The sequence below is a fragment of the Salvelinus fontinalis genome, chromosome 21 (assembly GCF_029448725.1).
Source record: "Salvelinus fontinalis isolate EN_2023a chromosome 21, ASM2944872v1, whole genome shotgun sequence".
Taxonomy (NCBI): domain Eukaryota; kingdom Metazoa; phylum Chordata; class Actinopteri; order Salmoniformes; family Salmonidae; genus Salvelinus; species Salvelinus fontinalis.
Genome location: NC_074685.1, coordinates 23562120 through 23586986, shown reverse-complemented (window position 1 = coordinate 23586986; position 24867 = coordinate 23562120). Strand labels below are relative to the sequence as shown.

At 42.3% G+C, this 24867-nt stretch overlaps 1 protein-coding gene across 2 annotated transcripts in view; it reads left to right on the top strand.

Annotated features, from left to right (window-relative positions):
- The window catches only part of LOC129818467 (astrotactin-2-like), a 433204-nt gene that overhangs the window by 219620 nt on the left and 188717 nt on the right, over positions 1-24867 (top strand). Inside the window, exon 1 of one of the 2 annotated variants that reach the window (XM_055874387.1) lies at positions 1957-14404. The exons of the other annotated variant lie outside the window; for it this stretch is intronic. Coding sequence (XP_055730362.1) covers positions 14394-14404 — 11 coding nt within the window. The 5' untranslated portion in view covers positions 1957-14393. Of the gene's footprint in view, positions 1-1956; positions 14405-24867 lie in introns of those variants that run through there. 2 annotated transcript variants of the gene reach the window in all.

Below are 24867 nucleotides of genomic sequence, written 5' to 3'. Positions count from 1 at the left end.
GTTGAACACTGTTTGACTATAAAGGAATAATCCACTATAGATCTTTAACCGGATGCTTGTTATAGACATTGCTGCAGTACTGTATCTCTTTTGTATAGTATGATGAAAAGGCTCTGCTGTGGAAGTATGTTTGAAAACGTTATTCAGTGAAACACAGATAATTCCTATTTAAACAAACCCAACCAACTCCACTGTAGCAGCGAGTGTTCTCGTCCGCTGGGAGTGCTAGCCTACTGAATGATTCATCAGCCTTAATTACTATTTAACATCACACCAGGAACTAAATAATAACTTTGAAAACATTAACGAAGGGAACATAACATTTTATGAGTGATTAGACTGGGTTTCTGTAGAAAATATATAATTAGGCGAAGCGTTTTGGTTGGGGGGTGGGGAATCCTGTGGGGCAGCTCACCCATCTGATGCTCTCCAAGAGAAAATGTATTCAGTCAGAGACTGCGTCAGTCAGCCATAATAGTCATGATAGATGTATTGATGCTGAGCGTTGATGCGTTGCTCCAAGAATCCAAGGCTAGATGGAATGCAGTCAATGTTGACATGTCTACACGGTGTCTTTGTTTAGAACAACTGCCCACACACTCACTAGCAGTGAGTTTTTACAGTTCTGATTATTTATAATTATTATTTTGTTGTATTTGTCCATGGGAAAAATAAATACTGTCTAAATATTACATTGCCTAAGTACTAAATGACTATGAATTGAGACCTAAGTACCAAATGACTATTGATTGAGGCCTACAGTGGTTCGTCCTTTTAAAGTTACAGCGTAATGCGGCGCAGCTTGCATGGTGCCGCAGAATTCTATGATACGTTATTTAAGTGTGAATCACTGGTACCATTAATGCTAGTTAGTGCTAGTTTGACCATCAGGGAGAATCTTTGAGAAGCATTTGATAGCCTTCAATAGTGGCTGTACTAGAGAATTTCAAACTTTTTTTGTAAGAACACAGTATATGGGACTGATTTTAAGAAGTTTTGTTTAATTAATTTGATTAATATTATGGTGTTTCTATTCCAAGATAAATGAAAAAAAAACCTGGGTTTCCTCTAGGATGGAAAGGAAAATATGGCGCTGTACAACGTGACAGTCGTTGGCTACAATACTGGGCTGTTTAGTTTTAGAATCCCCGTGTCGTGTGGGCATGCGGGAGACCCCGGTTCAATTCTCCGACGGGTAGGAAGGAGTAGGCTGTCCTTGTAAATAATAATTTGTTCTTAACTGACTTGCCTAGTTAAATAAAGGTTACAGTAAGAGCATAAGATTTCTTCCTTCTAATTTTCTAATTCTAGTCTAACCAAACCCAAAAGGAGATTCAGGGAAAATAAAAATCGAATTGATATATCAAGACCAGTCCCCATGCTTGTCTCAGAGCAGCGCAAAACGGTGCTAAAATAGTTGTAGGCTATTGCTTCAGATCCTATTGCTTCTCATTTCAATATGCACTTTAAATAAACAACACCTACACCACTTTTAACAGCACATTACTCAACACTAGTGAGACTCAAGTCGCCTATGGTAGGCCACAGTATATCGAAAAATGTGATGTAAATCTCCGTCAATAATTATATATAGAGGATTGGAGGAAATTTCTGTAATTCAGTGATATTTATTCTCATAATAATTCGTAATGGATCCATAACTAAATAAACATTGGCATTTTGAAAGAGTATTTATATCATTATTTTACTAATGAAAGCCTAAAGATGCCATTATTAGTTATTTAGTTTGAACGTGCAGACTGGCACTAAGAACAGAACAGCGGGAACGTTTCCCTAGTCAGCGCCATTATTAGTGCAATGCCCCTTAAAGTGTTGCCAGTGTGGCGGGGTGGAGGTCCACCCCCCCCCCCCCCTTCGTCCTCCTCCCTTCCCCATGGGCTAGGTCGGTCTTCTGTGCGTGGCTCTGCGGCCCATCCCGTGCCCCCTGAACCTTGCGCGCTTTCAGTGGATACAGCTGGAGAACTGCAAGGCAATCCCATTGTGCGCCACTCAGGAGCCATGACCAATATGACCAATATATATTGTCCTGCTAATAACAGGGTTAATAATATATCTGTGAAAATATCGAACAGGCTTTTATATAATTCTAAATTAATAATAATAATTGCATTGATAAAAAATAAGATGATTTTGGAGATGATTTTGTTTTCAAATAACGTAAAATGAGCGAAAAAAGGCCATTCTTGAACATGGGGTGAGACATTGTTACTAATTTGTAAATAAAACCAGTCTGTTATTTAGAATTATTTATTTCTGTTTTTAGAGGGAGAGAAACCAGAAACCTACAGTCATGTCATGGGTCTCCCAGTAGAGGCCAGCACGGGTATTAAACCAGCATGTCACGTTCCTGACCTGTTTTCTCTTGTTTTGTATGTGTTTATTGGTCAGGGCGTGAGCTGGGTGGGCATTTCTATGTGTTGTGTTTCTATGTTGGGTTAAAGGGTTAATTGACCTTGTATGGCTCTCAATCAGAGACAGGTGTTTTCGTTTTCCTCTGATTGAGAGACATACATAGGGAGGTTGTTTCTCACTGTTTGTTTGTGGGTGATTGTCTCCTGTGTCGTCCGTGTCTGCACCATACGGGACTGTTTGGCTGTTCATTCGTTTGATGTAGTCTGTTCCTGTCCGTGAGTGCTACGTGTAGTTATGTAAGTTCATGTTCAGGTTTCGTCTACGTCGTTTTCTTATTTTGTAATTTTCCAAGTGTTTTCGTATTCGTCTTTGTGTTTCAATAAATTACATTATGTCATCATACCTTGCTGCGTATTGGTCCACCGATCCTTCTCTCCTCTCCTCGTCCGAGGAAGAGGAAGACGACAGCCGTTACACAGCATCTGTAGCAACACAGCTTGCTCTCAGCCACTGTACAACATGACTGGTCTGGAGTGGCCTACAGTACTACAGTAATAACAAAATAATCTTAACAAAATAAATAATAAAAACCTTAGTGTAACAACAGTTTTAGTAAGTAATACTGAAGTCGTGCACAATTATCAGTTTCTATTTAGGTGTTTTCATTGTCAGTTAGAGACACAGTAGGGCCCAAAAGCTTAATCATTGCTCTAACTCCCTCTTGTGCTGGTCTGGAGCAATGAAGTGGTGACGCAGGGTACTGTACTAAACCACACATTACCTCTAAGTCCCGCAGCATAATCACAAAACTTTTAGTGGAGCAGCCACTGTAAGTACCAAAAACGATGAATTGAGGCCTAAGTACCGAACGACTGTGACTTGAGGCCTAAGTACCGAACGACTGTGACTTGAGGCCTAAGTACCGAACGACTGTGACTTGAGGCCTAAGTACCGAACGACTGTGACTTGAGGCCTAAGTACCGAACGACTGTGACTTGAGGCCTAAGTACCGAACGACTGTGACTTGAGGCCTAAGTACCGAACGACTGTGACTTGAGGCCTAAGTACCGAACGACTGTGACTTGAGGCCTAAGTACCAAACGACTGTGACTTGAGGCCTAAGTACCAAACGACTATGAACTGTGGTGTAAGTACCAAACAACTACAATGTCCATATGACTACCATGCAAACAATGCAGACATATGACTAGTCATAACGGCAAGTCTTTTCAAAGAAAACCTCTGTTCTTTAAGAGAGTACACCCAGCAATTGTTCATTCATCCTGTTCTCTCATACTGATTTTAAAGAATAGAGTAGGCTTGCTGGAATGAATGATTAGCCAATTTGCTAATTCAATTTCTTCCCAACTACATTTTGAAGCGGCTATGTGAACTTTTCTGAGTTAAAATGCTGAGAGATATTAATTTGTCTGGCTGTCTCTGAAACTTTGTTAATTTCTGGTCTGTTTTAATTAAATTCCAGAAGCCAATTATATCCCTGGAGAAGGCCCTGGCATTTAAAGCCAGATGGTAATCAATTGTGGGGAAGAATCATTCTCTGAATTAAATACACTAGTCACATTAAAACATGGGTATGGTAGTGCAGGGGGCGATGTTGGCAGAGCTTACTGCTGAACATTGATTTATGATGATCTGAATAAAAAGGATTACTGGATTTGATGATAAGAGTGTGTTCCCCGTTTGCTGATAATGTAGCTAAAGTTGGATTGTCTGAGAAATGCGTTATGCATACACATGATACAGGATATTCTGCACCCCCCAACAAATATATACTAAACACAGAACATGTCAAATATCTTATAGATTCAGTTCTAGCTCTTTGGTAATGTGTTGATTATATGACTGTAAAGAAAATCGTATGATGTGACTAGAACATATGATTTGACTTCCCAGTGTCATCATCTCTACATCTCCACAGCACACTGCTACAATACCATTTTCACCCACTCTCCATTGAGGTTATTCGCCAATTACAGTATATGACCACTACACCATGACACGCTTTCTCTGGCAATCTCCTTTTATGAACCATCTCCATCCACTGTGGTATGCTGCGATGTACGGCCAGAGTAGCAGACTGATATCCTCGTAACACTAGGCTATTAATGCTTTGGAAGATCAATATCAGAGGTACTAATTGTACTGTATTCAATGACTTATTGTTGGTTTTGAAATTGAAGCATATTGCAGCTGCAGTAGTGGTGAACATACTGTGTTAAACATGCTGTTTAATGTTACCTTAATCAAACATGGGAAAACTCCTTGACCTTTTAAGATACCATATTGTAGACTTGTCAAGGCTAGACTTTTCTTGGCCTGAATAGGTTGTAATGGGTCAATCTGGGCAGTGTTGGGTGTGGCTCTCCTGGTCTAGAATATGATTGGTCCATCACAAACCTAATTGAACCATCACCCCCACAAAATAAATATTGGTTTTATTTTCAATTTTTCTTCCAGCAGAGATGAATAACGCCAGGCTGTCGAAAAAACACTTAATAAATCTTCCAATCAATGGAACATCAAGCATTTTGAACTGTCCTCAAAGAATACTGCTCTGTCAATACCAGGCTGCCGATAATGTGGAGATGTCTGTGACAGCCTGGACTGGTGATGAATAGCCCAATCCACATGATCAAGCCAACCTCAAACATTCCATCCCCGCCATCATATGCAAAGCCATAGGCTACCCCAGGAAATGGGGACCTGGGAGAAAAACAAATGAATAAATCAACATCCAATTCTAAACCACTGTCGAAAAATATTATTTATGGGACGACCACTCTCAAACTAAAGGCCTTTAGATGAGTCTTTGTTTTATCACTTCAGTGTGCCTCATTTTTCATTCGTCCCAGATTTCTCTATTAAGATTAAGTAAAGAATGGGAAAAGAAAGATTGGGTAATGTACTCCCGATCTGCCAGTAGTACCTGATGAGAGTCAGCATATTTGTGGGCTGAGCTGGAACACAAGCATTAATCAAGTGTGGGGCACACCAATATCGGAGTCAGTTATAGTGCTGGGGCATTGCTCTAACTTTACTCCCAGCGTTAGTCAGGTGATTCATCACCCAGAAGGGAAAGGCTGGAGCACAGATTAATAACAAGTAGATTAGAGTCACTGTTTAGATGCTACTGCGTCCAGCATCTGCACTATGTGCCAGAAAATATATTCATGATGGACTAATGGCTTAGATACAGAGGTGCAATTAGAAGTAGATTTGCACAGGGTTGAAGCAGAAGTGCAGGTACTCTTTAGCCAGTGAACTAATACATACACTACATGTATATAATTGATCAGTATTCTCTGACATATGGCACAAGCTCAAGGGCAGGACAGACTCATTGTTGATTTACAGGCAGTTACATTGGAAGTACCACGTGACATAGAACATAGAACAGTTACTCATTTCAAATGCATGCCCAGGGCACAGGGCAGGGTGTGTTTGGATGACTTGTGTTTGTTTTATCTTTCACTTTAGAAGCTCAGCCATGTATGAGGAGAAGTGTTAGCACGCTCCACACGGCCACACAACCCGTTATTTCTCTCTGTTCACCTTCATCCCTCTGTATTTTCCTCCAGATAGGAGTCATTTGTCAATGCTTTGTGCGTGTGGCAAGCTCAGATGATGCACAGAAAGCAATGTGTTACTGTTGCAGGATGTAAGCTAGCTGAGAAAAGAGAGCTGCCAAAAATAAAGAGTGTGCAAATGGGGTGTGTGTGTGTGGGAGGGGGAGCTGGAGAGGGAGTCTGAGGTAGAGATGGAGAGACCCGGGCTAAGGGCAAACTTTTTTATTATGGATTTATTGGCTTTCAGAAAGGTGCCACCATTAAGCATTTCAATGTGATTGTGCCGTAGGTGTGTAAAGCATGACAGGGCTATGAGAGGTGACACATGACTAATGATTCTTTATTAACTTTAAAGGGGCACTAGCAAGGGCAGATAAGAGTGGCAGCGCCCTGAGGGTGTTGACGAGAGATCCAGCATACCTTGGGTGTGTGTCTGTGTGTGTGAGCGCATGTGTGTCTGTGCGTGTGTGTGTGTCAGAGCAGAGACATTTGACTTGGCCAGGTGCAGAATGAGGAGGGGGCTATATATAGCAGTTTTGTTAGCGATGCTGCGCTTGTGGTTCTTCCTAGGATGGGTAGAGGGGTACGTGGGGATGAAAGGGTACATGCTGGAGGTACATTTCCCAGGAGCCTTGAAGGGATTATTTAATTTTTCTTAGAATCCTCCTTATCAATTATATTTTCTTTTCTGGCATCTTTCCCTTTCTATTTTCCACCTGTCATAATGAAATGCCTATTTACAGTAGTGCAGACACTTATACGTTATTTAAATATTACATGTATCTCTTTTTTTATCACATTATTTGCCTTCAGGGAAAGCTAAAAGCCTCATATCTTGTCTGATTACTTTCGTTGAGCGCATTTCTCTGCTGTGGATTACTGCCTGCCAATGACCAGCCTCAAATGGAGATGGAACAGTAATTGACTGCATGGCCAAAGACCAAAAATAATATCAGTGAATTGATTGTTATTCTATTTTCTCATTTCTAGTCCATTCCAGAAGTTATTTACAAGGCAGGCAATGATAGAATCGAATAAGAAATAGCGGCTGTAATTTCATAACGCAATATGCCTTCTTTGAAAACGCCACACTACACGGTATATACATTGTAGACAATATGAGAAGTGTGACTTTGTTGTTCTCTCCTTACTAAATCACTAGTCACACACCAGTACATTGAAATAGATAATTGAAATTCACTTTTAGACTTTATATTAGAATACATGTCCGTAACAAACAATACACATGAGCTTTCTGTACGAGTAACAGAATTGTGGCAATTACTGTACTTTAACATTTTCTTTGTTTGATAAATGGGATATCACTTTACGTCTGCATAATCATGTTACTCTTCTCAACCTCCCTTGAAGTGTAACTAAGGCATTCAAAATCCCAGAAGTGTCACCTGGAGGACTTTACATTGAAATCTCAAAATGTAAAGTTAACAATAAAGACTGAATGAGCTTACAGATACTGACAAAGCCTATCCTGTTTTTTCCCGCTCTTTTTCCTTCATCCTTTGTGTTGTAATTGTAAAACCTATTCAATCTTACCCTATGTGAAGTTTGAAATGCGTATGTGCTGTACTATTCAGTATGATCCCATATGATTTAAGACACCAAATGGTATATAAGCAATTTGTGCTTATTTACGGCTGTCCGTTCAAATAGGTCAAAGCTCTGCACTATTTCATCTGCTGCAACCACACAAACAAATAGGCGAAACACCTACTCCACTCAAAATGAGCTGCTGAGCAATTTCAAACACTTCAAATGGATTGGAGAGAAACAAATATACATTTCCTACATAAGAAATGTGGAGCGCTATGTAATAGTTTGTTATGAATAGTGAATCTTGGAAGTTGGAAGTGATTCACTTCCACTCCGTTCACCTACTCACGCAATTTAAGAGTTTACAAAAAAAGACAACCTTTTGAACATCTTCTAACAACAGGCACCATTGATATAAACTATAGGTTAGCTTAGCCTACATGTTTTACAGCCTACATTAGCCTATTAGGCTTAAATGTCTTATTACCATAACTGTTTGCACCACTCGGCTTAACGCATGTTTCAGAGCCCTGTTTTGGTACATTGTCATTGGATATGCTCAGATGTATTGCTGGTGTGAGAGGAGGTTCTCTAGAGCGCCATTTAAGGAATTGCATCTAATCTACTGTGGTAGTGAGGCAGCGGATTCTGCAGCAGCTTCGACAGAAGGGTTTATAGGGGACCTAGAAATATTGTCAGAGCTCACAGTTTAATAGATTGGTTGTAATAGCAGATGTCAACATGTAAGCTCTATATTCATTCGTGACCAATGATAGAGGGCTCCCTCTCCATGGGTGCTAATATGGTTATATTTGCTAATCTTGCTCAGGCAAATACATGTCTCTCTCCCTAGTACAGCTATTCAGTTTTAGTTTTCCCAAACAGTGAAAATGAACATTTTCTGCAGCTAAATATGTAGGATCTTAATTTGATCACTGTGTTGCAGGATAACTTCCCTGCAATGCAGGACATTTTAAACTTGTTGTGTATTTGACGTTTAAAAAGTCTTGTCATTTCCACTTTGAAGATTTGATCTTCCCTTACGAAAAATGTATCAACTCCTACAAAAATCTCCATGAAGTATAATCCAAATAATAGTTCACATTTCCTGTTTCTGCAGGGTTATTTTCCTGCTGTAGCAAACTGGCTCAAATTAAGATCCTACATGTGTATGTGTTCAGCTTCTTGGTGAGAGTGTGTTAGATAGCTGACCGTTTCCTCACAATTTGGAACCAGTTTCCTTGGAAACTAATGGTTGACAGGAGGAATTATTTCTTGGGCTTTGGTCCATAGACCTACTCTATTTTAATTAAAACGTCTAACCTTTTGTATAGTAGAGAAAGACTAACTCATGTACTTTGATACTTACCGGTGTGAAGATGCCCTTTGAGGTTTGAACCCTAATCTCTAGGACCAGTCTCTCAACTGCTATTTTACTTAATTGACATCACTGAAAATCAAAGTGGGATTGTTGGGTGTGACTGCTAATGCAGTTCGAAAGATGGGACTTCAAATGGAAGTAAGTACTTTTCCTATTTTGAAAACATGAAGGGAATAGCAGAAATAGATATGTTTGATGCACTCTAAATACAGCATTGCTAGACAAGGGTAGACAAGGGCGCTAGACAGGGTCAAAAGACTGAACATCTAACTGTACATCAAGTGTTTTCTGATCCATTTTCCCTTCAACTAGCTATTGATTTGGGCATTAATGGCCTTATTCATAACAACATACGGGACTTCTACTGGTCCATTGAAATGCCATCTGCCCTCTGTCTCAGTACCAAAACACACATCTCAGTTGTAAAAACAGTCACCCTACAGAGCTGTGGGACTTTGGGCTGAAATGATCAAGGGGCCTGAAGCTGTTCTGTTTTTTTAATTGAACTCAATTTCTCTCAAGCATAGTAATACCATGAGAGAAGGGGAAATAAATAAATAAGGAGAGAGAGCGAGATCCCTGTAGTGATTACCATGGCTAGATACGCTAGCCATAATCATTGTTAGAACCTGTTTATATGCAACAGACGTGCTGTTGAGTCAAACCTTGTTTTGCACTAGGGCTTATTAAAAGGCGTAGGGACATGTGCGCTCTGATATAAGTCCAACATCAACGCTAGTGCGGTGCAGGCACTGCTAGTTGCACAACAGGGAAGTGAGTAGCAGCTCCTGATAGTGGGACTAGGAAGTGATTAGAGGCGGCGACTTTAATAGGTCATCTCCACTGCTGCTAGAAACAAATTTCACAAAACAGCAAGGAGCGACCACATGTACTTGGGAGTCTGGTTCTAGGTAACTGTTTCTTGGTTCGGTCTTTCTCTCTACCATTCTCTTATCATATTTTATCAATATTTTTCTTAGCAGTAATATTTCTCCCTCTCTTGCCCTCTCTCTCTCTCCCTGATTTTGATTAGATTAGATGAGTGAGGAAATGTGCTTTGAATAGAGTGACCAACCCACTGCATTACTCACTACTAGCTTGAGCTGAAATAAAGGTTCAACCCATTCCATCTGGACTAACTGCAGTCCAGTCAACCTTTGCATGAACAGAATGACCTCACAAAGTCTGAAGAAGAAGCATGTTTGAAATAATCTCACCACATTTGTAAGGCTACCTGTGTGTAATATGTTGTCCATATTTTATCTTTTGACACTCCCACAGTACATGTAAACACTTTTTTTTTCATATTTGAGGGATCCAGGCTCTTAGATATTTCATGCATTTTAATTCACATATCCATATTTTAGTAGGTCAGTGTATTTGTGTTTATTAGGATCCAAGGCATCAGCTACTCTTCCTGGGGTCCAAACACATTAAGGAACTTACATTACACATAAAACAAAATATAAAACAGTACATCATATAATTATTATATTATTACACCACTACATATCTACAATACAACATTTATAATACCACCATACAATAATATTAGAATGTACGTGTGTGTAGAGTGTGTGCATATGCGTGTGTCTGTACTTGTGTGTGTCTCTTCACAGTCCACGCTGTTCCATAAGGTGTATTTGTATCTGTTTTATAAATATGATTCTACTGTTTGCCTCAGTTACCTGATGTGGAATAGAGTTCTATGTAGTCATGGCTCTATGTAGTTATGTGTGCCTCCCATAGTCTGTTATGGACTTGGGGATTGTGAAGAGACCTCTGGTGACATGTCTTGTGGGGTATGCATGAGTGTCTGAGCTGTGTGCTAGTAGTTTAAACAGACAGCTCTGTGCATTCAGCTTGTCAACACTTCTTACAAAAACAAGTAGTGATGAAGTCAATCTCAGCCAGGAGAGATTGACATGCATATCATTAATATTAGCTCCCCATGTACATTTAAGGGCTAGCCGTACTGCCCTGTTCTGAGCCAATTGTAGTTTCTTGTAATTTTTGTGACACCTGACCACACAACTGAACAGTAGTCCAGGTGTGACAAAACAAGGGCCTGTAGGACCTGCCTTGTTTATAGTGTTGTTAAGAAGGCAAAGCAGCACTTTTTTTATGGACAGACTTCTCCCCATCGATAATGTCAAAAGCCACACTGTCTAACAAAACAGCGCCCACAATATTTTTATCATCAATTTCTCTCAGCCAATTATCAGTCATTTGTGTAAGTGCTGTGCTTGTTGAATGTCCTTCCCTATAACCATGTTGAAAGTCTGTTGTCAATTTCTTTACTGTAAAATAGCATTGTATCTGGACAAACACAATTTTTCCCAAAAGTTTACTAAGGGTTGGTAACAGGCTGAATGGTCAGCTATTTGAGCCAGTTAAGGGGGCTTTACTATTCTTGGGTAGCGGAATGACTTTTGCTTCCCTCCAGGCCTGAGGGCACACACTTTCTAGAAGGCTTAAATTGAAGCTACGGCAAATATTGTTTTCTTCACCAAAATCCCCTCCCCCACACCTCACAACTCCCACACTGATGCCTGTAGATTGTGGGGGCGATTATTGGTTTATATTTAATTGAATGTGTGCCAGAGGCAAGCATATGTGAGCTGAAACGGAGGGTCTATAGTGTATAGCATTCAACCACTATTATTCATTGCAGGTGCTATTTAGGGTTCCAATGTTTTGGTTCTAGTTTGGCACCATTTGATTTGATTTAATTGCATTTCCCTATTACCACTGATGGTGTCATCCTTATTAATGATCAATGTCCATTCTTAGACCATTAATAATTTCTGACATCTCATTTGGAACCTGTCTAAGACTGTATAGATGTTTTTGTTTTTTTAAGAAGTGAGTTCCCATGGCAATTCCATTCAGTATGCATAGGTGGTCAGGTCATTCTTTTGGTTAGTCCAGTGTGTCAGTTTCATGTTTACTGCTCCACAGAGCTGAAGTACTTGTCATATCGAATATAAATGATTGTAGTAGTTGTGCCTTTGCATTCTATAGCATTATGCACTATGGTGCTTCTAAGTAATGCATTATGCTGGTAGGTGAATATGGAGGAAGACAGTGGAAGAACGTGAATGACTGGGATATTTGCTCTCCTGCTGTGACTAGCTACAGTCATAAATAATTATAGAAATGTATGTTTGATTTATAATGACTTTAGGTTGTACCACAAGAAAAAGGCCAGTACTATCACCAGTAATGTTACTACTACTACTACTACTACTACTACTACTACTACTACTACTACTACTACTACTGCTACTACTACTGCTGCTACTACTACTACTACTACAACAAATGTTCTTATGAAATCACCCTGTATGAATACATAAGCGATTTATGTTTTTTCCAGCAATTTTACTATTGTGTATTTTACATTATGGTACTTATGGGTGCAAACAAACACTTCTTGGCTTGGCCTCAGGTCATATCAGTTGCATTGGGCATACACTGAATTACCGTACAACGTAGTTAGCAGTAATCTTTCTCTCCCTCTCTTGCTCTCTTTCTCTTGCTATTTTCTTCTCTCTCTCTCTTTCTATCTCTCTCTCTAGCACAGGGTTAATGCATACGCTCTATAAAAATTCTCCAGCCATTTTTTGGTAGTAACAAGACCACTCAAAGGCTACCAAAATTAAACTGCACAACCTCAGTCATCCAGCGTTTAGTGCTATCAATCTGAAACAAGCTATTTAAAATACGAAGCACGCTATTACGAACAAATGTATAAATTCACCCACAGTGTTACTTTAACTTCTTATGGCTGAAGGGGGAGTATTGAGTAGCTTGGATGAAAGGTACCCATTGTAAACGGCCAGCTCCTCAGTCTCAGTTGCTAATATATGCATATTATTATTAGTATTGGATAGAAAACACTCTAAAGTTTCTAAAACAGTTTGAATTAAGTCTGTGAGATTAACAGAACTCATATGGCAGGCAAAAACCTGAGAAGTTCCGCTTCCTGTTTGGATTTTTTCTGGGGGTGCCATATTTTCAACCAAGCTCTTATTCAAAATACAGAGAGATATGGATGGGTTTTCACTTCCTACGGCTTCCACTAGATTTCACCAGTCAATAGAACTAAGTCTGATGACTCTAATGTGAAGGGGGGTCGAAGGAGACAGAATTTAGTATGAGGTGCCATGAGGTGACCATGCATTCAACACGCGCGTTCACGTGAGAGGCAGCTCCGTTACATCTCTCAATTGAAGTCGATTTAATTCTCCGGTTGGAACGTTATTCAAGATGTATGTTAACAACATTCTAAAGATTGATTCAGTACATCGTTTGACATGTTTCTACTGACTGTAACGGAACGTTTGGACATTTCGTCACGTTATAGTGGTCGCGCTTTGAGACTTTGTTTAGGGTATTTGGTAAACATTTCGAAAGTAGCTAATTTGACATAAATAACGGACATGACCGAACAAATCAAGTGTTTATTGTGGACCTGGGATTCCTAGGACTGCATTCTGATGAATTCATCAAAGGTAAGGAAACATTTATCATGTATTTTCTGGTTTCTGTTGAGTCCAACATGGTGGCTAATTTGGCTAATCATCTGAGCTCCGTCTCAGATTATTGCATGGTTTATATTTCCGTAAAGTTTTTTTGAAATCTGACACAGCGGTTGCATTAAGGAGAGGTTTATCTATAATTCTATGTGTATTACTTGTATTATCATTTATATTTCTGTTGAGTATTTCTGATGAAACGATGTGGCTATGCAAAGTCACTTGATGTTTTTGCAACTAGTGAATCTAACGCCTCTGATTTTTTGATATAAATATGAACTTAATCAAACAAAACATGCATGTATTGTGTAACATGAAGTCCTATGAGTGTCATCTGATGAAAATAATCGAAGGTTAGTGATTCATTTTATCTCTATTCTGGTTTTTGTGAAAGCTATCTTTAGCTGGACAAAATTGCTGTGGTTTTGTGGTGACCTAACATAATCATATGTAGTGCTTTCGCTGAAAAGCCTATTTGAAATTGGACACTTTGGTGGGATTAACAACAAGATTACCTTTAATATGATATAAAACACATGAATGTCTGAGGAATTTTAATTATGAGATTTCTGTTTTTTGAATTTGGCGCCCTGCACTTTGACTGGCTGTTGTCATATCGATCCTGTTAACGGGACTGCAACCATAAGAAGTTTTAAGCACCCTACAAACGTTCCTTTATTGTTTAATTTACGTGATTGGATTCTGTGTGAACTGGACTCTGAATTTCATACATAATAATTGTATTTCTGTTTGTTTGAAGGCGTTCTGTTTAATATTTATCTGTCCATCCCAGAAGGACCCTTTCTGTTCAGTCTGCTTTGACTCAACATGGCAGCGTGACCATGGGCAGCCTGGGAGAGCTGTGTGAATGGGGAATACATCTCTATGATATGAGGGTGATGGAAACCCCTCTAGATACTATTCATTGAGAAGAATCCACAGAGACAACTGTTGAAAGATATGCAAAAACGGTAATTGAGATGGAGATATTAGATCATTTCACCCTGGCATAGTCCTCAATGCTTTTTACACAGATGTTCATAATATACCTTGTGGAATAAAACTGTAAAAAACTACACACATATTTCTAATTTTATCAATTGCCTTCAAAAAGGCAATATTGTATTATACTGGCAATTGTATTTCACAGCATAATGGAAAAGTTCTGAAAAAAATAGCTTTTGTATGAAATATGTAGCTTTAATGTTGGATTGGTCTCATTACAGTAGAGCTCATGCTAATTATGCACAGTCAGTTTAGCACGCTTTCATTTCCTCAACGACATCAAGGCTGTTTCTAAGAAAATGGCTGTGATATTGCAGAGCGTGTGTTTGATGCGATCCTCAGAGGAGGCTGTCAGGGTCCCTAGACTGCAATTTGGTGAATCAGACCTTCTCCCGACTGTTGAGCTGTGTGCACAGCTGCACATGAAAGACTATACAGCGCTACAGTCTTCCCTCAGTGAAGACTCAGTGAGACTCTGTGAGTTTCATGTCTCTTTTCAGAGGAGCCAGATCGCATGTCCTCTGGCTATCTGACTGAACGGGGCAGTATGTTTTAATCGCACAATGATGTGTTTGACAGCACTTCCCATATTGCCATCCTTTCTTCCCCTCTCTCTCTTCCTCCATGTTTATCTCCTATTCTTGTTATCTTTGCACTCTATTTCTTCCATCTCCCTCTCTTCCCCCATTCCTTTCCTTTTCTCCACACAACCCTCTCTTTCACTTTCCTTTCTCCCTCTTTAGAAAAAAGCAGGGCTCTCTACATTGATGTATTCTGTAAACTGCTCCTCTATGTCTATGTGTGTGCTGTTAGTAAGGATGTATTTATCTTAAGACTGGGTTTCAGACTGAGTCGTTAAGACCCTTGATGTCTTGCTTGATGTGCAGCTGTTTCACTCTAATGATTCATTAAGTCAGTGAGTTTCTTGCTCTGCCTGCAGTTTTTAGGGGACAAATCTTCCCTTTGAAATGCAAGAGAAAGGCCACAATGTATTATTGCAATTTAGGCGCAATTTAGATGTTGGCCACTAGATGGCAGCAGTATATGTGCAAAGTTTTACACTCATCCAATGAACCATTGCATTACTGTTCAAAATGTTGTAGTCTGCCCAAATATGCTTAATTGGTTTATTGATACATTTTCAAGTACATAACTGTGCACTCTCCTCAAACAATAGCATGGCATTCTTTCACTGTAATAGCTACTGTAAATCGGACAGTGCAGTTAGATTAACAAGAATTTAAGCTTTTTGCCCATATCAGATATGTCTATGTTCCGGTGAAATGTTCTTGTTACTTAAAACGTCATGCTAATGACATTAGCGCACGTTAGCTCAACCGTCCCGTGGGGGGGTGGGTGGGTGGGGGGGGGGGGTGGGGGGGGGGGGGACCGATCCCATAGAGGTAACTACCTTGATACCATGAAATAATGTGATTTGCAATATGCATCCCATTGTATTCGTTCATTTTTTCTCTTAATTGCCACAGCGATAAGAGCAGAGCAGACAAAGCACTAAAAAGGGGTACATGGTTTGTTAGCACAGTGGCACCTATCTGCCTGTCACTCACAGTCTGTTGTTCCCCTTTGTTGAGTCATGTCGTTCCTCCCTGTGTGCTCTATTCCCCAAGGCCCTGTTCCAAAGAAAACACTTTTGTTCCTTTTCCAAGAAAAACAAATATTTTGTCCCACAGGAGTTCCTTCTCCTCCCGCTAACCTCACAGTAGACACGTAGAGTTCAGTACCCAGACTCAACTGACCGGCAGAGGTGGTCCCACCATCCAAACATGTAGCTAGTGTCTTTCATAAGGAGAAGCCAAGGTGGTTTGGGTGTTTGATTCAGGACTTGTAATAAAGCTCCAGAGTTGTCTTTCCCTCAAAGCCAAAGTGGAAAAAAGAGTCTGAACTTCAAACAAAGCATTCCTCATTTCTAATTTTAGTATCTAGCATAGTTTTTTATTTATTTCATGTTCTCACTAAAGCTTGGCAGTCAGTTAAGTTGACAAAAAACTAACATTGGCTTTCAGTTTTAATTATGGTTCAATTTTCTTCAGCCGACGACGAAGACATGGGAGTCCTCACGATATAAGGTTTCCAGAGAAACAAAAACAATACCTGCGTCTCTATTCAGATCGTGTTCGTTATTGGGACGGAACTGTGGAAAGTCTTGCTCTACTGAATAGCTTGCTGTGTCTAGCTTTTAAAAAGCACACTGCATATTCAGGCATGTTTTCCCGTGCTCTGCAGGTGAGAGAGCAACCAGCGACCATCTATCCTCTGCATCTTTCCTTAGATGGACCTGTTGACATGTTGTCTCTATTGTTTCTCTCCACTCCTAACACATTGTCAGACATGGTGAGGTGTTGACACTTAAGCGACCTCTCGGCTTGTGGTGCTGCCGTGAGCTAACACATTCCTCTAGGCCTCCTTCAGCCTGACCCCTTTATTCTTCCTCAGCAGCACTGCGATGCCACCTAGGAGTCAGCTCCTTTATACACCACTTAATAGTACACAAAGTGGGTCCCTCAACCCTTTTTTCACTTTTGTGTGTGTGTGTGTGTGTGTGTGTGTGTGTGTGTGTGTGTGTGTGTGTGTGTGTGTGTGTGTGTGTGTGTGTGTGTGTGTGTGTGTGTGTGTGTGTGTGTGTGTGTGTGTGTGTGTGTGTGTGTGTGTGTGTGTGTGGCTGTGCATGTATATGTGTGTTGTTTTCTCTTCTCACTCTCACTCCTCCTCTCTACATCGTAAAGGCTGTGACAATGCCAGCGGGCGGTGCCTGTTCGCTTTATTAGCAATAAAAGTTAATGGATGGAGCATGCTGATATCCTCGGCCCTCTATCACGCATGTTGGCAAGTGCGTCCAATCAATGCCGGCTCTCCAATTAAAACCCGGTACGCGACCTGCCATCAGCCCCTACCCACGATGCCTCACAAATGACAGTTTCATACATAGTAAATTGCCATCGGATCAACTCCATAAAATATTGAAGTTGCTGTAATTGTGTGCGATCGCACCAACCCGTAAACTGACCCTGCAAAATTATGTTCCCACTCCCATTCCATAGAAGATTGAGAGGCCAGAGTGACAGTTTGTCATAACAGTGATTCAAGAAAAAAAACATTGGAATGAATAAAAGGCTATTTTCAGAGACCTGCCATTGATTAAAACAATATTTCCAAACAGAGAGGAGCTATATTGGTTTCAAGTTAACACTTAACTGCTATTGCCTCTATATCCATTCCACCCCAGTGGAAAACAGTGACATATCCATGGAAAGGTGTTCGCAGCATGATTCAAACCTCTGTTTTGACCTTTGACCCCATCTCCCCTGTGGAGTCAGAACGCAGCAGGGAGCCAGGTCAGGCCTAAGATCAATAATTCACCCTTCACTACTGCCCCTTCTCCCCTGCATGAGGCATTCACCACCAACTCATCCATCTCCTTCTCCTTCTCAACACTCTTCTCACAAAATGCTTTCTCCTGTGATCCAACTGGAAATAAATAACTGTGTGTGTGGGTGGGTGGGTGTGTGTTTGATGCAGGTGTACAGTATGTGTTGCCTTTGTGTTTCATATTGCAAGCAGAGCTAAGGTAGAGAGATGAAAATATAATCATTCCAACCGTTTGCACTATGTCAACTAGATGTTTGAATAACTGTAGTGAATTTGAGATAACCATATAGCATAAAGTTAATGTAGCACTTGAACAGGAGACTGGAGCAGTAAGACATATTGCTAGCACTGTATAATGCACTGAGGAATAAAACAGTTAAAAGGCATTCTAGAGGGAACCTTTGGCAAGATCATTATAATATAGAGCTTTAGTGATCTTTTGACTGTTCAGCTCTTTCCTTCCACACATCAACAGGAAGTAGTTTGGGGGTAGGGGTGCTGTGATTCTTTTGCCAAGAGGGGGCTATATCGGTCCACTAGTACAGGACTATTAGGCCCAGTGCACTACTTTTGTGAAAATATATTTTTTCCAGAATTATTTTGGAATTTTCAGGGGCTGCTGCAGCATCGTCAGCACCCCTACTTCCCGCGGCTATGCTTACACACATACCATACCGTTTGGAATAAGAACTCTAGATGAACCAAGTCTGTCACAATGATACTGTATAGCTACAGTAAATAAGACACTGTAATATTGTCACACTGTCCTATTTTTTCAGTTTTTCTAATCCATCTTTTACTTTTGGTACCGTAGAGATTGCTTTTTGTTTTCTGGCAGAGGATTACAATATAAGAAGGAGCTCAAAACAATATCCCCTTCAGATTGTTATTTGTGTGTTGCTCAACAGATTGTCATTGTGGTTGGCTACTCTTTGTTTTGCACTGGCCAAGATGGATGGCCTTTCATCATGGACACTCTTTTTGTCTCTGTTAAAATATTGTATTGCCTTTGATGTTACCAATTGAAAAAAACATGCTTCTGCATTTCCTTATACCTATTTCTATTAGTTAGTAACCACAAATAGGTTAACAGAGAATAAACAGGACAGCCAGCTAGCACTACGTGGTATAGCTCAGATTAAACACAGGGAATACTCATGGCTTCATTATATGTCATTACACCTCTAATGACTTGTTAATTTCCTGTGAGCTGGGCAGAGCGGGCACCTGTGTGAGAAAGAGGGCCATCAGGCATCAGCCTCCTGTACCTACTGTAAGCTGGCAGGCCCCTGCGCACTGCCAGATCTTTGGCCTTGGGAAATCATGTCCAATCATATTGGAAGCGATCAGACCAAAAAGGCACCATTCGTAATCCCCCTCATCACTTTTACGCCTGTAGACTCCCACCTGCTCCCCAACACGACAGGCCAGAGGACAGGGACAGACATGGCAGCTTTGGTGGCTCTGAACAAATGGATGGCAGTGACACGGTGGCAGTGACACGGTGGCACACATGCTTTTGCTGTTTGCCGGTAGTACTGTGCCAGGAAGAGTGGTGTCCTTGGGAATTTTCTCTTCAATATCTGTGTGTATGTGCCTCTATTTCTCTGTCTGCCTGTCTGTCTGTTAATTTGTCTGTCTATCTGTCTCTCTTTGTAGCTCTCTTTGTTGTTATCTCTCGCGCAGCCCATAATATTTATATTATCCTTCGCTATGTCTCTCTCTGTCACTTTAGAAGCCCTTTACACTTGTACCTGTATATGGGTTGAACATTACTGATTTGGCCACTGATAAGTGCCTACATTGTGTCATGACGTTGCCATATTGGAGGAGGTTTATGACCCCCCATAAATACCTTTCCCCCTTTTTCTCTCCATTCCACTCCACTAGAGAATAAAAAAGGCTCTCTAAGGTCAGGGCGTGACAGTACCCGTCCCCCAGAGGTGTGGACTCCAGCCGCAAACCTGAACCTAAAGGGGTGGGCATCTTATCTCGGTGGAGGCTCCGGTGCGGGACGCAGACCCCGCTCCGCTTGAAGCTCCCCCCACTCCGGTGGCGCCTCTGGTGTGGTGATCGTTGCCGGGGACTCCGGACCGCAGATCTTTGTTGCGGACTCCGTACCGTAGATCGTCGCCGCGGACTCCGGACCGTAGATCACTGCTGGAGGAACCGAACCACCGATCGTCGCCGGAGGATCCTGACTGGGAGCCCTCGCTGGAGGTTCTGGACTGGGAACCGTCGCTGGAGGCTCCGGACTGGGGACCGTCACTGGAGGCTCCGGACTGGGGACCGTCGCTGGAGGCTCCAAAGGAGGCTCCAAACTGGGGACCGTCCCTGGAGGTTCCGGACTGGGGACCGTTGCTGCAGGCTCCGGACTGGGGACCGTTGCTGCAGGCTCCGGACTGGGGACCGTCGCTGGAGGCTCCGGACTGGGGACCGTCGCTGGAGGCTCCGGACTGGGAACCCTCGCAGGCGGCTCTGGACTGGGAACCCCTGCTAGAGGCTCTAGACTGCGGACCGTCGCTGTAGACTCTGGACTGCAGACCGTTGCTGGAGATGCTGGACTGCAGACCGTCGCTGGAGAGGCTGGACTGCAGACCGTTGCTGGAGACTCCGGACCGCGGATCGTCGTCGCGGACTCCGGACCGTAGACCCTCGCAGGCGGCTCTGGACTGGGAACCCCTGCTGGAGGCTCTAGACCGTCGCTGGAGACGCTGGACTGCAGACCGTCGCTGGAGACTCTGGACTGCAGACCGTTGCTGGAGACTCCAGACCGCGGATCGTCACTGGAAGCTTCGTGCAATGGATCATCACTGCAGGCTCCGGGCCATGGATCATCACTGCAGGCTCCGGGCCATGGATCATCACTGGAGGCTTCGTGCCATGGATCATCACTGGAGGCTTCGTGCCATGGATCATCACTGGAGGCTTCGTGCCATGGATCATCACTGGAGGCTTCGAGCCATGGATCATCAATGGAGGCTTCATGCCATGGATCATCACTGGAGGCTTCGGGCCATGGATCACCACTGGAGGCTCCGGGCCATGGATCATCACTGGAGGCTCCGGGCCATGGATCATCACTGGAGGCTTCGTGCCATGGATCATCACCGGAGGCTTCGTGCCATGGATCATCACCGGAGGCTTCGTGCCATGGATCATCACTGGAGGCTTCATGCCATGGATCATCACTGGAGGCTTCAGGCCATGGATCACCACTGGAGGCTTCGGGCCATGGATCATCACATCACCGGGCTGGAGAGACGCACTGGAGGCATGGTGCGTGGAGCTGGCACAGGGCTTACCGGGCTGGGGAGATGCACTGGAGGCCTGGTGCGTAGAGCTGGCATAGGGCTTACCAGCTTGGGCAGACGCACAGGAGTCCGGGTGCGTGGAGCTGGCACAGGATATACTGGGCCGTGGAGACGCACCGGAGGTCTTGAGCGCAGAGCTGGCACAACCCTTCCTGGCTGGATGCTCACCCTAGCCCGGAAATTGCGGGGCGCTGGCACAGGACGTATTGGGCTGTGAAGGCACACCGGAGACACAGTGCGCAGAGCCGGCGCAGGATAACCTGGACCGAAGAGACGCACCGGAGACCAGGAGCGCTGAGCCGGCACAATCCATCCTGGCTGAATGCCTACTCTAGCACGGAAAATGCGGGGAGCTGGCACAGAGCGCACCGAGCTGTAGATGCGTACCGGAGACACATTACATGTAACTGCAAAGCATGGTGCTTGAAGGGTCACACACTCCTCAAAGCGACTGTCCTGCTCCAGACTCCAACCCCTCCACTATTTCGTCCCTCTCCACTGCCAACCACTCCTCGCTCAAACGGTCCAAGAATTCTTCCTCGGTCTCGGACTCACCCCATAGCACCGACGCCCACGTCATCTGCCCCCCCCCCCCCCCCCCCCACCATGTTTTGGGGGGGCTGCCTCTCGGGTTTCCGTTGTGTCCTCTCCTCCTGACCATGCCGTTTGGTCCGTTTGTGGTGGGATCTTCTGTTACGTCCGTCGTTAGATGAATGAGACCAAAGCGCAGCGTAGAAAGTGTTCATGATTTTTAATACTGAACTCCGACAAAACAACAAAATACAAAACCGAACGTAAAGTTCTGCAGGGCTAGAAAGCAACTATGCAAAAACACGATCCCACAAACTCAGGTGGAAAACAGGCTGCCGAAGTATGATCCCCAATCAGAGACAACGATCGACAGCTGCCTCTGATTGGGAACCATGCCAACAAAGAAACAAAGACAAAGAAATAGAACACATAGATGTTCCCACCCAAGTCACACCCTGACCTAACCAAATAGAGAATAAAAAAGGCTCTCTATGGTCAGTTTGATAACGTGCGTCTCGGTGAGAGGAGTAGGAGTCAGGCGCAGGAGAGCAGGGATGTCTGAGAAGCGTGTTTAATCATATAGTCCACCAATACAAAAATGGCACCGACGAAAATCCCAAAACCACGCTCACGATACTCAGCAACTCATGCAAACGCATGGAGGAACAAACACAGTTCCGACACTTTACACACTTTACATCGTGTTCACGATTTACGCATCGTGTTCACGATTTATACACTCAAGTCTAATCCCACACTCAAGTCTAATCCCACACGAACTAAGGCAGGCAACAGGTACCCTATATACACACAGAAATAAACGCAATTGAAACCAGGTGTGAAAAGAATCACAGACAAAAACAAACAGAAAAAGAAAAAGGGATCGGTGGCGGCTAGTAAACCGGCGACGCCTACCGGCGAGTACCGCCCAAACAGGGAGAGGAGTTACCTTCGCTAGAAGTCCAGACAGTCAGGGCTGACACCGTTGGTACTTTAAAAATATGATGTCAGATCAGTTGTCGTCTGAGTCATTGTTACTGATGATAGGACAACATAAACTGTATCTTGGAAAGTCTACACATCAGATTCACATGGAATTGTTGTGCAATTTAAATGTTTAAATATTAAACTATTTGTGAAAAGATTGCATTTAATTTTTGTTTTTAAAATAAGAGAATTGTTTTCAGAAGTAAAATATGCTCAATCGGTGGCCACGCCCACGTGATTAGGCATTGGTTGGAAATGATGAACCAACCCCTTTACTACATTTCTATAAGAGCCCCTGTGACCCAATACACGGCGAACTAAGCCAACCTCAGCGTGAGCTCTGGTTGCACGACTACAACCTAATGAAATTAACATTGTGTTCCCGATGATGTGAGGACTGATGTGCATACGTTTAGAAGGGCGAATTTCAACGTGGAGGTGACGATCGCCACGCTGGAAGGATGAATTTGACTATACCAGCTAGAATATAGCATGAGCTTATAGTATGGCAACTTGGTATGAACTTTGAACTCTTATTCACTAAAGGAGTGATACATCCTAGACGTCGAGTTATCAGTAGCAGCAGTAAATGTGTGTGGCCTACGAAAGGACGAACAATCTCTTCAGAACGACAGGGTACTACAACTTTTCCGTTCTACCACACGACGACGGTGCTACAACGTATCCGTTCCACCACAAGATTACAGACTACAACGTATCCGCCCAGAAATATTATTCAAAGGACAATGGAGATCTCTGCTGGGCAACCCAGCCTTCCATCTTCGACCAATCCATCGAAGCGCAGCTCAGAGTAAATATATTTCTTGCATTTTCCTTTTCCGAATGGGCGTTATTTAGAATGCATAAGATTCTGTATTTACGATAGCATTGCTTCATAAGGTCCGATAGAGACCCAATCCTTTTGTTCCTTCCGCACTTTCATTCAAACCCAAGACCTTTTCTTTGTGTAACCAGCCGTCATATCGGTTTCGTCCGCCAGGGACGTTTTCTTTTATGACATAATTAGTAATCAATCTTTGATCCATCCTGTGTATATGTAATTCTGTGTGATTATTTAGGTATTTAGTAAATAAATAAACAACATTTTGTATTGCTGATTGAACTTGTTAGCCAGGGTTTGTGAAGATAACCAAGAATTTTACGACGTTCAGATGAGACTGAATAAGGTGACGATTAATAATTGACTGCTATTGATATAAAATATTACCAGGTCTTTAAGAGTTTATTCGGAAGACAACAGCTCTATAAACGTTCTTCCGTGGTGCCCCGACTTCCTAGCTAATTACGTTTACATGATTAGTTTAATCAGGTAATATTAATTACAGCGAATTGATTTTATAAAGTAGCATGTCATATAATTTAATCCATAGTAAAGACACGACAATTGAAAGCAGTAGCTGTACAGTAGCGTGCTATAAATTACTTCAGAGCTCAGGCCCTGTGCTCCACAGAGCTGTATGGGTTTTGTTTGACTGACAGACGTGTTCTGAACATGAGTACCGCACGGGACAAGAAGTTGCCCCATCACTCCTGCATTTTTAGTTGTCTGAGTGAGGTAAGGCCTGTAAATTAAAAGGACTCAATGTGTTCTGAAAAATGAGATGGTGAGGATTATAATAAATACCACTTTGATGTCATACAAGCAAGCCAAACACCTGCGAATCCAAATTTGCACACTTCCATATCATAAAACTCATGTCATATACAGCGTCAATGTTTATGATAACTAGGTTTGATATAAGCTACAAGATAACATGGCATCACACTGGGTTGTTCTGAACAGAATGAGCCTATGTTAGTCTATTGTGAAGAAAATTTGCCGTGGAACATGCACTTGAACACACACGACTCCTTTCTATGCTCACTAAAATGACTCTCTTTCTCTGAATTGCCTTGTGAAAGGTTAACACGGTAAGATGGCATTTTATAACTTAGCTAGTCATGTTGGCAATAGAACAAAAAAACACCTTATCATTGAAGACTTTTCTTTGAGCTCTAAAAGTGCTTTGAAATTATGTAGGAACTGTGCACACTTTCGGAGAGGTGTGTGGCCACTTGGAGACATTGCCCACAGGTGTAAAGGGTTAAGGCCTCGCTATCTGGTAGTAATTATCATTCAATAGCATCAGTCAACAATGTAGCAGCAGCCTAAAATGCTGCTAACCTTTATCCTTCCTGCCCTGATTATT